The sequence below is a fragment of the Blennius ocellaris genome, assembly GCF_963422515.1.
Source record: "Blennius ocellaris genome assembly, chromosome: 8".
In the NCBI taxonomy this organism is placed as follows: Eukaryota; Metazoa; Chordata; class Actinopteri; order Blenniiformes; family Blenniidae; genus Blennius; species Blennius ocellaris.
The window spans coordinates 28,668,398-28,683,397 of NC_137657.1; the positions used below are offsets into that span (position 1 = coordinate 28,668,398).

At 47.2% G+C, this 15,000-nt stretch overlaps 1 protein-coding gene across 1 annotated transcript in view; it reads left to right on the plus strand.

The window, feature by feature from the left end:
• Positions 1–15,000, plus strand: part of syngap1b (synaptic Ras GTPase activating protein 1b) — a gene marked incomplete at both ends in the record, with an annotated part of 51,009 nt that overhangs the window by 10,161 nt on the left and 25,848 nt on the right. Inside the window, 3 exon segments of the mRNA XM_080500594.1 lie at positions 1,315–1,760; positions 5,065–5,170; positions 11,795–11,886. Coding sequence (XP_080356720.1) covers positions 1,315–1,760; positions 5,065–5,170; positions 11,795–11,886 — 644 coding nt within the window.

Genomic DNA, 15,000 nt, shown 5'->3' on the forward strand with positions numbered 1-15,000 from the left:
ATGAGGCAGTCGGACTGGCCCATGAGGTCGGACCGGCCCATGAGGCGGTCGGACTGGCCCATGAGGTCGGACTGGCCCATGAGGTGGTCGGACTGGCCCATGAGGCGGTCGGACTGGCCCATGAGGCGGTCGGACTGGCCCATGAGGTGGTCGGACTGGCCCATGAGGCGGTCGGACTGGCCCATGAGGTCGGACTGGCCCATGAGGTCGGACTGGCCCATGAGGTGGTTGGACTGGCCCATGAGGCGGTCGGACTGGCCCATGAGGCGGTCGGACTGGCCCATGAGGTCGGACTGGCCCATGAGGCCGGACTGGCCTATGAGGTGGTCGGACTGGCCCATGAGGCGGTCGGACTGGCCCATGAGGTGGTCGGACTGGCCCATGAGGTCAGTCTGGCCCATGAGGTAGTCGGACTGGCCCATGAGGTGGTCGGACTGGCCCATGAGGCGGTCGGACTGGCCCATGAGGCGGTCGGACTGGCCCATGAGGTGGTCGGACTGGCCCATGAGGTCAGTCTGGCCCATGAGGTGGTCGGACTGGCCCATGAGGCGGTCGGACTGGCCCATGAGGTGGTCGGACTGGCCCATGAGGTGGTCGGACTGGCCCATGAGGCGGTCGGACTGGCCCATGAGGTGGTTGGACTGGCCCATGAGGTGGTTGGACTGGCCCATGAGGTGGTTGGACTGGCCCATGAGGTGGTCGGACTGGCCCATGAGGCGGTCGGACTGGCCCATGAGGTGGTCGGACTGGCCCATGAGGTCAGTCTGGCCCATGAGGTAGTCGGACTGGCCCATGAGGCACGAGGAACAGCGTGATGAGGTCGAGGGACGAGCAGCAGGGTCCAGTCCCCTCTCAGGTCAGGTATTATTAAACTGCCTGTATTTCTGAGGTTCTTCTGAGAGGGGTTGGTTAAAGTCCAGTGAACAGTGACCACGGTGTCCGGGTCTGACCGTTCCACACAGTGTCTCATCAGTATCTCATCAGCCAGGGCCACAATATAAACACAGCACAATGAATGAGGGGAACTCACGAGGCCAGTAGAAGGTTTCCAGTTGATGGACCAGGTCTGGGGAGCCGATCTGGACGGGTCCGTTTTGTCCTGCACATTGTGAGCAGTGTCTTCTGATGGTTTCCTTGTAAATGTGACCCAGGTGGGGCGATGTTTAGATTTCGGACCTTTTCCCAATGGGCTCAACTGACGTTTGATGATTTTCCAACGTTTTCGTTGCCTCACCAACGTTGAGCTTGTAACGCCTCCAGATCATTGTGAACCTCATCGTCTTCCCCCTCTCTTCCTCTTCCTCTCCTCTCCAGATGCAAGGCGTGCCGTCCCCCCCTCCTACCATCATCACCACCATCGCTTCCACGCCCCCTCCTTCCACGCCCCCTCCTTCCACGCCCCTTCATTCCACGCCACCTCCTTCCAGACTCCCTCCTATGAGCATCCGTCCTTCCACGCTCCCTCCCACGAGCGTCCTGCCCACGAGCGTCCCTCCTTCCACGCTGCCTCCCACGAGCGTCCCTCCTTCCACGCTCCCTCCTACGAGCGTCCCGCACAGGAGCGTCCCTCCTACGAGCGTCCCTCCTACGAGCGTCCCGCCCACGAGCGTCCCGCCCATGAGTGTCCCTCCTATGACTATCCGTCCTATGACCATCCCTCCTATGACCATCCTGCCTACAGCCGCCCGTCGCACGACCGCTGGAACCCCCGTTTTCGTGTGAGCTCTGGAAATCAGGTCTACATGTTGGACCAGGAAGAGGTACTGTGCCTGCACACACGCATGTAACGTCAGATATTCACAAACCTGTCTTCACGCTCTGGACATTGTCAAACACCTTTTGGTAAAAGGACTTATCAGCTCTGGAGCTGTTGAAGTACACCGGCAATAAAAAGCTCATCAAACGGTGCATGCTAGAGTTCTAACATGCTAATGAACAACTTTATATGTAAAATGCCATTTTTATTAGACCCAGCCACAAAGGGGTTAGAGTTAAGGTTAGAGGGTTAGAGGGGTTAGGGATAGAGGGTTAGATGGTTGGGGTTAGAGGGTTGGGGTTAGAGGGTTAGAGGGTTGGGGTTAGAGGGTTGGGGTTAGAGGGTTAGAGGGTTGGGGTTAGAGGGTTAGAGGGTTAGAGGGGGTAGGGTTAGAGGGTTAGAGGGTTAGAGGGGTTAGGGTTAGAGGGTTGGAGGGTTAGAGGGTTAGAGGGGTTAGGGTTAGAGGGTTAGAGTTAAGGTTAGAGGGATAGAGGGTTAGATGGTTGGGGTTAGAGGGTTAGAGGGGGTAGGGTTAGAGGGTTAGAGGGTTAGAGGGGGTAGGGTTAGAGGGTTAGAGGGTTTGGGTGAGCGGGTTAGAGGGGTTAGGGTTAGAGGGTTGGAGGGTTAGAGGGTTGGGGTTAGAGGGTTAGAGGGGTTAGGGTTAGAGGGTTAGAGGGTTAGAGGGTTGGAGGGTTGGAGGGTTAGAGGGTTGGGGTTAGAGGGTTAGATGGTTAGAGGGTGTGGGTTAGAGGGGTTAGGGTTAGAGGGTTAGAGGGTTGGGGTTAGCGGGTTAGATGGTTAGAGGGTGTGGGTTAGAGGGTTAGAGGGGTTAGGGTTAGAGGGTTAGAGGGTTGGGGTTAGCGGGTTAGATGGTTAGAGGGTGTGGGTTAGAGGGTTAGAGGGGTTAGGGTTAGAGGGTTAGAGGGTTGGGGTTAGCGGGTTAGATGGTTAGAGGGTGTGGGTTAGAGGGTTAGAGGGGTTAGGGTTAGAGGGTTAGAGGGTTGGGGTTAGCGGGTTAGATGGTTAGAGGGTGTGGGTTAGAGGGTTAGAGGGTTAGAGGGTTGTGGATAGAAGGTTAGAGGGTTGGGGTTAGAGGGCTAGCAGGGTTAGGGTTAGAGGGGTTAGGGTTAGAGGGTTAGAGGGGTTAGGGTTAGAGGGGTTAGGGTTAGAGGGTTGGGGTTCGTTGGGTCAGGGTTTGGGTTACAGGGCTTAGGGTCACTGTGTTAGAGGGATGAAGGGTTAGACGGTTAGAGGATTGAATGTTTAGTTGGTTAGGGGGTTTAAGGGTTAGGGTCATGGATAGAGGGTTGTACGGTAATAGGGTCAGGTTTCTCCAGTTGCCTTGGAGACGGGACCCTGTTGTTCTTGTCACGTCTCTATTCTTTAATATACTCATGTGTAAATAGATTGAAATTTAACTCCCTAAAATCTCACCTCGTTTGGCACATCGCCCATCAAGGATTCGGTTAGGGTAATACTTAATCTCCAGAGTTCCAAAATGTGCTTTCTAGAATCACGTAGAAGCAAAGAACGGGAAACCACTTCCCAGAGGAATGTCGCTGGAAGAGCAAACCAAAACTCACTTGTTCATCTCATTGAGACCTAAAAAAAATCAAGTCCTGACGCCCAAAGATAAATAAGAGACGCATTATTGCAAGTCCACGTTTTGCATTTTACACAGTTATCACACCGATCCAAACACTTTCCTTTGGTTGGTTCTGATCGGGATCAAGATCTGGGTATGTTTGTCCAGGTAACAGAGATACCCTGGTTTGTTGATTCTTCCTCTGCTGCAGGTTGAGGATGACGAGCAGTTCACTTACCGTGCCAGGAGATGGTGCTGTTCTTCAACTTTACCAATTCTGCAGCTCAAGTTGTTACCACACACACACACACACACACACACACACACACACACACACACACACACACACACACACACACACACACACACACACACACACACACACACACTGAACATCTATTTGTGTTTTATGTTGTTTATCCAGATCTCAGCAAATCATAGTTTGAAGTGTCATCGATCATATTAACATATTAACTATTGAGTCTGAAGGTACCAGAGGTTCTTCCTCCAGCTGTTCTCCGCAGCACCGTGGAGGTTCCTGGAGAACCAAAGGAAACTGTCCAGATCTGGTGGCTTTAAGGCTTTTAGAGGATTCTTTAGAGGAGGTGTGCAGCTTTTTCCGTGGAGATCGAGATTTATTTCTGAGTTTCCACGCAGCTGCAGATGTTTCTTCAGACAGCGAACTAAACAAGACAAAGATCAAACTAAACAAGACAAGGCTCAAACTAAACGAGACCAAGATCAAACTAAATGAGACAAAGATCAAACTAAACGAGACAAGGATCAAATGAAATGAGACAAAGATCAAACTAAACGAGACCAAGATCAAACTAAATAAGACAAAGATCAAACTAAACGAGACAAGGATCCAATGAAACGAGACAAAGTTCAAACTAAACGAGACAAGGATCAAATGAAACGAGACAAAGATCAAACTAAACGAGACAAAGATCAAACTAAACGAGACCAAGATCAAACTAAATGAGACAAAGATCAAACTAAATAAGACAAAGATCAAACTAAACGAGACAAGGATAAAATGAAATGAGACAAAGATCAAACTAAACGAGACAAGGATCAAATGAAACAAGACAAAGATCAAACTAAACGAGACAAAGATCAAACTAAACGAGACAAAGATCAAACTAAATAAGACAAAGATCAAACTAAACGAGACAAGGATCAAATGAAACGAGACAAAGATCAAACTAAACGAGACAAGGATCAAATGAAACGAGACAAAGATCAAACTAAACGAGACAAAGATCAAACTAAACGAGACCAAGATCAAACTAAATAAGACAAAGATCAAACTAAACGAGACAAGGATCAAATGAAACGAGACAAAGATCAAACTAAACGAGACAAGGATCAAATGAAACGAGACAAAGATCAAACTAAACGAGACAAAGATCAAACTAAACGAGACAAAGATCAAACTAAACGAGACAAAGATCAAACTAAACGAGACTACTTGCAGTCGTCCAGGGTACTTGGAGGGTTCCAGGGTGCTTGAAGGGTTCCAGGGTACTTGGAGGTTTCCAGGGTACTTGGAGGTTTCCAGGGTACTTGGAGGGTTCCAGGGTGCTTGAAGGGTTCCAGGGTGCTTGGAGGTTTCCAGGGTGCTTGAAGGGTTCCAGGGTACTTGGAGGTTTCCAGGGTACTTGGACGTTTCCAGGGTACTTGGAGGGTTCCAGGCCTCACGCTGTCTCCACCTCTGCAGGTTCATCCTCTGCTGATGCGCGAGCGGCGCTCAGAGTCTCACAGGAACAAGCTGCTGCGACGGACCGTCAGCGTTCCGGTGGAGGGCCGCCAGCACCCCGAGATGGGTGAGTACTCTCATCCTCTCATCGCCAGCCTCACTCGCTCATCAGCGTCCAGTCAGGCTCTTTTCCCTTCCTGATGTCATGTCAGGAGTCATAGGAAGACTTTTCACATTCAGCTGGAGCTGAACAAGAAAAACCAAGACACTCCCCCTCTCCCATCTCTCTCTCTCTCTCTCTCTCTCTCTCTCTCTCTCTCTCTGTCTCTCTCACCTTATATACAGTACAGGTTCTGTTGCCCATGGGCACTAGGGTACCCATACCCTTGACCTCACTTTTTAACTTTTAACTCCCTTGGAGGAGTTAAACGGCCTCATGGTGTGAGGGAGGAAAGATTTCCTCAGTCTGGTTGACCGGTTGTTCCTCAGATAGACTGGTTAACGGACTGGTTGACAGACAGGTTGACAGGTTGACCGGTTGACGGGCAGACTGGTTGACAGACAGAGCTGGAGTGTTGGAGAGGCTCAGGGTCACTGACTGACCAATAGGATCTTCAGGTACATGGCAAAGCGTCCAAAAGGTGAACGCAGTGAGAGAGTGAGTGAGTGAGTGGTTGGTGGTGGTCAGAGGGTGAATGCAGTGAGAGAGTGAGTGGTTGGTGGTGGTCAGAGGGTGAATGCAGTGAGAGAGTGAGTGGTTGGTGGTGGTCAGAGGGTGGATGCAGTGAGAGAGTGAGTGGTTGGTGTTTCTCGGAGCTCAAATCCCCCGCATTTTTTTTTTCCACATGAAACATGATGTGTGAATGAACTTATCTTCCCATCCGATCACCAAGAATCCTCCAAGCATGTGAAAAGAAAGCTGCTTTGTTTAAATGTGATGTGACCTCAGGTAACTGCTGCCCTGACCAATATGGCCGACTCACTGGCCTCTCTGGAGCTTGCCCTGACCAATATGGCCGACTCACTGGCCTCTAAGGAGCTTGCCCTGACCAATATGGCCAACTCGCTGGCCTCTCTGGAGCTTGCCCTGACCAATATGGCCGACTCACTGGCCTCTATGGAGCTTGCCCTGACCAATATGGCCGACATGGCGCTTGCCCTGACCAATATGGCCGACTCACTGGCCTACATGTGGCTCTGTTGGTGTTTTGGCAGAAGAACCGAAGCACAACGTTCACGTGGCTAAAACTGGCTCATGTCTGTGGTGCTCCACCTTCCTGGCTGATGGAGGTCTGTCACAGCGGGGGGGGGGGGGGGGGGGGGGGTCTGTCACAGCAGGAAACAGCAGGAACAGAGGGGCTCTGTTACTGCAGGAAGCAGCAGCGACAGTTTGATGGTTAAAAAGTTCCTAGAAACTGGTTGTCATGGAAAAACGGTGTGAGATGCTGAAGTGCTGGAGGAATTAACACGTTACAACATTGTTAATGCTCCGGTCCGTGAAGGCTGCCGGAATCAGCAGGGAACACACACACACACACACACACACACACACACACACACACACACACACACACACACACACACACACACACACACACACACACAGAGTGGCAGAGGAGGGGCAGAGCATTAGCGCTGCTGCTGCAGTCCACCTGATCAGAATCAGGATCTTCTCTGTGCAGCAGTAGAGCAGCAATAGAGCAGCAATAGAGGGGCAATAGAGCAGCAATAGAGCAGCAATAGAGCAGCAATAGAGGTGCAATAGAGCAGCAATAGAGCAGCAATAGAGCAGCAATAGAGCAGCAATAGAGCACAATCGAGCGGCAATAGAGCAGCGGCCGAGCAGCAGAAGGGCAACAATAGAGCGGCAATAGAGCAACAACAGAGCAGCAATAGAGCGGCAATAGAGCAGCAATAGAGCAGCAATAGAGCAGCACTAATGAGCCACAGGAGAGCAGTGGCAAGAGAGTGACAATATAGCAGCAGCAGAGCAGCGGCAGTAGATCCTCAGAAGAGCAGCAGAGCAGCAGAGCAGCAGAAGAGCAGCAGCAGAGCAGAAGAGCAGCAGAGCAGCAGAAGAGCAGCAGAGCAGCAGAGCAGCAGAGCAGCAGAGCGGCTGCAGCCCGGATCTCTCAGGACGGACGTGGAGGATCATTGACGCCTCTTTTCTCTCCGAGCAGCTTTCAGCTGCTGCAGCTTCACTTTGGCTCCGTCGCTGCTGATTTCTCTCCTCCTCCTCCTCTTCCTCCTCCTCCTCTTCCTCCTCCTCCTCCTCCTCCTCCCATTTCACTGCTCTGTGGAGTGAAGATCTCCGCCGGAGCCGAGGACGCACGGCGGAGGACGGACGCACGGCGGAGGACGGACATCGCTGCAGGGATGGAGCGTCCAGGCTCACAGACGCAGGCGGATTCTGACTGACGTCCAAAGTCCAAAAGAGACAGACGGCAGTCGTGCGTCCATGCGGGAGACATTGTCCATACGGGAGACATTGTCCATACGGGAGACATTGTCCATACGGGAGACGTTGTCCATACGGGAGACGGTGTCCATACGGGAGACGGTGTCCACGCTGTGACGCCCCGGCAGCAGCCGGCCAGGAAACATGAGACAGGGCGACAGCGGGCGGCCGGAACCGAGATTCAGAGTGCAGGGTCACAGCGGGGGGCGGCGGGGGGGCGGGGGAGGAGGGGGAGGAGCCTGTTCTCACCCCTCAGTCACCTGTCGATACTGACCAATAGGAGGAGGCGGATCAAGAAGAAGCTGAAGATCCTACAAGTGGAGGAGTGGAGGACACTCAAGTTGGATGACACAGTGAGGTTGGGTGACACAGTGAGGTTGGATGATGAAGTGAGGTTGGATGATGGAGTGAAGTTGGATGACAGACTGAGGTTGGATGACACAGTGAGGTTGGATGATGAAGTGAGGTTGGATGATGGAGTGAAGTCGGATGACGAAGTGAGGTTGGATGACACAGTGAGGTTGGTGGTTATTGAGGTTGGATGACGGAGTGAGGTTGGATGACGGAGTGAGGTTGGATGACGGAGTGAGGTTGGTTGTTATTGAGGTTGGATGACGGAGTGAGGTTGGATGACACAGTGAGGTTGGTTGTTATTGAGGTTGGATGACGACGTGAGGTTGGATGACGGAGTGAGGTTGGCTGTTATTGAGGTTGGATGACGAAGTGAGGTTGGATGACAGAGTGAGGTTGGATGATGAAGTGAGGTTGGATGACGGAGTGAGGTTGGTTGTTATTGAGGTTTGATGACGGAGTGAGGTTGAATATTATTGCGGTTGGATGATGAAGTGAGGTTGGATGACAGAGTGAGGTTGGATGACACAGTGACACCTGGTTCACCTAGTTTAACCTGGTTAACCTGGTTAACCCTGGTTCACCTGGTTCAGCCTGTTTGACCTGTTTACAGTCGCTAAAACTTTTCCAGACGCAGACTGATCGCACACCTTAATGTTAGAGCAGATAGACACTGGTGGCCACGCCCACTTCCTCTCTGGTGACCACGCCCACTTTCTCTATGGTGGCCACGCCCCCTTCCTGTAACAAACAGAAGCCTGCGTTGCCATTGGACGGTCCTGGACAAACAGAGCGTTTGTCTTCGGCTAACGTTAGCAAGACCAAGTTCTGTAGTGTCTAGCTTTGTCACACATTCACACATTCACACGTTCACACCCAGTGAAATGAGCTACTGACAGGCTAGCGAGCAGCGGCGGCCACCAGAGGCCCCCGGTGGACAACAGAGGAACAGCAGCGACTTTAATGAAAGAAGGATTGAATGAAAGTTTGTTTACGCTGAGCTGCTGGATCAAACCTGGTCCTGGACTCGTTTTGGTCTGGTCCTTTGGACTCACTCTGGACTCGTTTTAGACTCTTGGAATCATTTTGGACTCGTTTGGACTCGTTTGGACTCACTCTGGACTCGTTTTGGACTCTTGGAATCATTTTGGACTCGTTTGGACACGTTTGGACTCGTTTGTACTCACTCTGGACTCGTTTTGGACTCTTGGAATCATTTTGGACTCGTTTGTACTCACTCTGGACTCGTTTTGGACTCTTGGAATCATTTTGGACTCGTTTGGACTCATTTTAGACTCTTAGAATAATTTTGGACTCATTTTAGTCTAGATTTGGACTTGCTTTGACTTATTTTGACTCGTTTTAAAGTCGCCTTGAACTTGTTTTGACTCATTTTGATTTGCTTTAGACTCTTTTTGGACTCGTTCTGGACTCGTTTTGACTTCTTTTTACTTGTTTTGGATTCGTTTTTGACTTGTTTTAATATATTTTGACTCATTTTGGACTCATTTGGGTCTTGTTTTGACTCGTTTTAGACTCGTCCCCCCTCCCCCCCTCCCACCTCCTCCCACCCCCCCCCCCCTCCTCCCCCCTCCTCCCCTTGCCCCTCCTCCCCCCTCCTCCCCTTGCCCCTCCTCCCACCTCCTCCCACCTCTTCTCCAGATGCATTTCCTCTTTTTCACTCTCATCCTGTCTTCATGGTCTCTCTCTCCCTCTAACTCCTACGCCAACACTTACTGCACCCCCCTCCCCCTCCTCTTCCTCCTCCTCCTCTTCCTCCCCCTCCTCCTCCTCTTCCTCCTCTTCCTCCCCCTCCTCTTCCTCCTCCCGGCCCCATACACACTCACTGTGTTCCTTTTTTCTGACCAAGCGTCTTACTCATGTCTCCATCCCTTCCTCCCACTCCTCTCCATCTCTCTCTCTCTCTCTCTCTCTCCCTCTCTCTCCATCTCTCTCTCTCCACCCACTCGTTCTCGGCTTCACATCACATTTACATTCAGTCTCCTCACCTGTGATTGCAGGAGCAGCTGGTTTCCACCAATCAGATCGCAGCGTTCGTTCAGCTCAGCTTCAGTTGATGGAAGATGAACTTTTTGATTTTCACTGCATGTAAAAGTGGTTTTATCATAAACTCTCTAATTTAGTTCACTTCATACAGATTATAGAGCATCTTCCTCCTCTAATCCAGATTATAGAGCATCTTCCTCCTCTAACACCAGATTATAGAGCATCTTCCTCCTCTAATCCAGATTATAGAGCATCTTCCTCCTCTAACACCAGATTATAGAGCTTCTTCCTCCTCTAACACCAGGTTATAGAGCATCTACCTCCTCTAATCCAGATTATAGAGCATCTTCCTCCTCTAACACCAGATTGTAGAGCATCTTCCTCCTCCAACACCAGATTATAGAGCATCTTCCTCCTCTAACACCAGATTATAGAGCTTCTTCCTCCTCTAATCCAGATTATAGAGCATCTTCCTCCTCTAATCCAGATTATAGAGCATCTTCCTCCTCTAACATCCGATTATAGAGCATCTACCTCCTCTAATCCAGATTATAGAGCATCTTCCTCCTCTAACACCAGACTATAGAGCATCTTCCTCCTCTAACACCAGATTATAGAGCATCTTCCTCCTCTAATACCAGATTATAGAGCTTCTTCCTCCTCTAATCCAGATTATAGAGCATCTTCCTCCTCTAACACCAGATTGTAGAGCATATTCCTCCTCTAACCCAGATTATAGAGCTTCTTCCTCCTCTAATCCAGATTATAGAGCATCTACCTCCTCTAATCCAGATTATAGAGCATCTTCCTCCTCTAACACCAGATTATAGAGCATCTTCCTCCTCTAACACCAGATTATAGAGTTTCTTCCTCCTCTAATCCAGATTATAGAGCATCTTCCTCCTCTAGCATCTCACCATTGGTTCTGCTCACACAGTTGTAAAGTGCTATTTAATTGAAATCCATTTATCTATTTAGCATATCCTCTTCCTCCTCCTCCTCCTCTTTCACCTCCTCCTCATCCTCCTCCTCCTCCTCCTCCTCCTCTTTCACCTCCTTGTCCTCCTCCTCCTCCTCTTTCACCGCCTCCTCCTCCTCTTTCACCTCCTCCTCCTCCTCCTCTTTCACCTCCTCCTCCTCCTTCTCCTCTTTCACATCCTCCTCCTCCTCCTCCTCCTCTTTCACCTCCTTGTCCTCCTCCTCCTCCTCTTTCACCGCCTCCTCCTCCTCTTTCACCTCCTCCTCCTCCTCCTCTTTCACCTCCTCCTCCTCCTCCTCCTCTTTCACCTCCTTCTCCTCACTCTCACAAAGAGAAATCAGAATAGTTTGTCTCAAAGTCTGTCATGGCCGCTTCTTTTTTCTCTCTCTCTGTGGCTGTGCGTGGGCGAGAGAGAGAGAGAGAGAGAGGGCGAGAGAGACACAGAGAGAGAGAGAGAGGGCGAGAGAGACACAGAGAGAGAGAGAGAGAGAGAGTGAGAGATGACAGGCTGGTGAGGTGGAGGGATAAATGCTCTATTGGAATTATGTAAAGTAGCTGCGTGGGAGAGAAGAGGTGTGTGTGTGTGTGTGTGTGTGTGTGTGTGTGTGTGTGTGTGTGTGTGTGTGTGTGTGTGTGTGTGTGTGTGTGTGTGTGTGTGTGTGCGTGCGTGTGTGTGTGTGTGTTGAAGGTTTTTTTCACTGAAAAAGGTAAAATGTGGTGAAAGTATAAGGATTAGAGTGGGGGCAGTGGTGGGGGGGCAGTTAGGGGGCAGTAGTGGGGGGGGGGGGGTGGGGTGCAGGAGTGGGGGGGCAGTTAGGGGGCAGTAGTGGGCTGCAGGTGGTTTTCTATCTGTGTCTATGACCTTTGACCTCTGTGCAGGTGTCCTCTGTACTTCCTGTGGTTGTAAAAGTGTCCCCCCCCCACCCACCCCCCCCCCCCCCCCCCCCCCCCCACAGACCAGCGCCCCCGGAGGAAGAGCATCGCCACTGGGAAGCAGCCCAGCATGGACATCCCCCCCACCGCCCCCCTTCAGCCCTTCAGACAATCCGTGAGTACCCCCCCCTGCCTGCTGCCCCCCCTCCCCCCGTCCACTCCCGCCACCCCCTCCCCCTCCCCCACCTTCACCCTGCACCCCCCCTCCACCCCTCCCTCCCTGTACCGGGGCGGGGCCTGGAGGGCTGCCGGTTCAAGTCCCGTGGCCAGAGGGACGCTGGTCACTGCGCTTCCCCCCCTGGAGGTACCCCACACACACACACACACACACACACACACACACACACACACACACACAGCAGAAGCAGGGTTTTTTGACACTGACATTTTTAACAACATGAAAGTTTTGAAACGTCGTCGGCGTCAGAAAATGTCAAAAATAATGTGAAGTTAAAAACAGAAGTTTTCATTCAGGATGTAAATAAAATCAACATTATTAATAGAGACACTGTAAAACATCTGTTTTAAATAGAGACACTGTAAAACATCTGTTTTAAATAGAGACACTATAAAACAGCTGTTTTAAATAGAGACACTGTAAAACAGCTGTTTTAAATAGAGACACTGTAAAACAGCTGTTTTAAATAGAGACACTATAAAACAGCTGTTTTAAATAGAGACACTGTAAAACAGCTGTTTTAAATAGAGACACTATAAAACAGCTGTTTTAAATAGAGACACTGTAAAACAGCTGTTTTAAATAGAGACACTGTAAAACAGCTGTTTTAAATAGAGACACTATAAAACATCTGTTTTAAATAGAGACACTATAAAACAGCTGTTTTAAATAGAGACACTGTAAAACAGCTGTTTTAAATAGAGACACTATAAAACATCTGTTTTAAATAGAGACACTATAAAACATCTGTTTTAAATAGAGACACTGTAAAACATCTGTTTTAAATAGAGACACTGTAAAACAGCTGTTTTAAATAGAGACACTGTAAAACATCTGTTTTAAATAGAGACACTGTAAAACAGCTGTTTTAAATAGAGACACTGTAAAACATCTGTTTTAAATAGAGACACTGTAAAACAGCTGTTTTAAATAGAGACACTATAAAACAGCTGTTTTAAATAGAGACACTGTGAAACAGCTGTTTTAAATAGAGACACTATAAAACATCTGTTTTAAATAGAGACACTGTAAAACATCTGTTTTAAATAGAGACACTGTAAAACATCTGTTTTAAATAGAGACACTGTAAAACAGTTGTTTTAAATAGAGACACTGTAAAACAGCTGTTTTAAATAGAGACACTGTAAAACATCTGTTTTAAATAGAGACACTGTAAAACAGCTGTTTTAAATAGAGACACTGTAAAACAGCTGTTTTAAATAGAGACACTGTAAAACAGTTGTTTTAAATAAAGACACTGTAAAACAGCTGTTTTAAATAGAGACACTGTAAAACATCTGTTTTAAATAGAGACACTGTAAAACATCTGTTTTAAATAGAGACAGTGTAAAACAGATGTTTTAAATAGAGACACTGTAAAACATCTGTTTTAAATAGAGACACTGTAAAACATCTGTTTTAAATAGAGACAGTGTAAAACAGCTGTTTTAAATAGAGACAGTGTAAAACAGCTGTTTTAAATAGAGACAGTGTAAAACAGTTGTTTTAAATAGAGACAGTGTAAAACATCTGTTTTAAATAGAGACAGTGTAAAACATCTGTTTTAAATAGAGAGACTGTAAAACATCTGTTTTAAATAGAGAGACTGTAAAACATCTGTTTTAAATAGAGACACTGTAAAACATCTGTTTTAAATAGAGACACTGTAAAACATCTGTTTTAAATAGAGACACTGTAAAACAGCTGTTTTAAATAGAGACACTGTAAAACAGCTGTTTTAAATAGAGACACTGTAAAACATCTGTTTTAAATAGAGACACTGTTAAAACATCTGTTTTAAATAGAGACACTGTAAAACAGCTGTTTTAAATAGAGACACTGTAAAACAGCTGTTTTAAATAGAGACACTGTAAAACAGCTGTTTTAAATAGAGACACTGTAAAACAGCTGTTTTAAATAGAGACACTGTAAAACAGCTGTTTTAAATAGAGACACTGTAAAACAGCTGTTTTAAATAGAGACACTGTAAAACAGCTGTTTTAAATAGAGACACTGTAAAACATCTGTTTTAAATAGAGACACTATAAAACAGCTGTTTTAAATAGAGACACTGTAAAACATCTGTTTTAAATAGAGACACTGTAAAACATCTGTTTTAAATAGAGACACTGTAAAACATCTGTTTTAAATAGAGACACTGTAAAACAGCTGTTTTAAATAGAGACACTATAAAACAGCTGTTTTAAATAGAGACACTGTAAAACAGCTGTTTTAAATAGAGCCACTGTAAAACATCTGTTTTAAATAGAGACACTGTAAAACAGCTGTTTTAAATAGAGACACTGTAAAACATCTGTTTTAAATAGAGACACTGTAAAACATCTGTTTTAAATAGAGACACTGTAAAACAGCTGTTTTAAATAGAGACACTGTAAAACATCTGTTTTAAATAGAGACACTGTAAAACATCTGTTTTAAATAGAGACACTGTAAAACAGCTGTTTTAAATAGAGACACTGTAAAACAGCTGTTTTAAATAGAGACACTGTAAAACAGCTGTTTTAAATAGAGACACTGTAAAACAGCTGTTTTAAATAGAGACACTGTAAAACAGCTGTTTTAAATAGAGACACTGTAAAACATCTGTTTTAAATAGAGACACTGTAAAACATCTGTTTTAAATAGAGACACTGTAAAACATCTGTTTTAAATAGAGACACTGTAAAACATCTGTTTTAAATAGAGACACTGTAAAACATCTGTTTTAAATAGAGACACTGTAAAACATCTGTTTTAAATAGAGACACTGTAAAACATCTGTTTTAAATAGAGACACTGTAAAACATCTGTTTTAAATAGAGACACTGTAAAACATCTGTTTTAAATAGAGACACTGTAAAACATCTGTTTTAAATAGAGACACTGTAAAACAGCTGTTTTAAATAGAGACACTGTAAAACAGCTGTTTTAAATAGAGACACTGTAAAACAGCTGTTTTAAATAGAGACACTGTAAAGCAGCTGTTTTAAATAGAGACACTGTAAAACAGCTGTTTTAAATAGAGACACTGTAAAAACAGCTGTTTTAAAT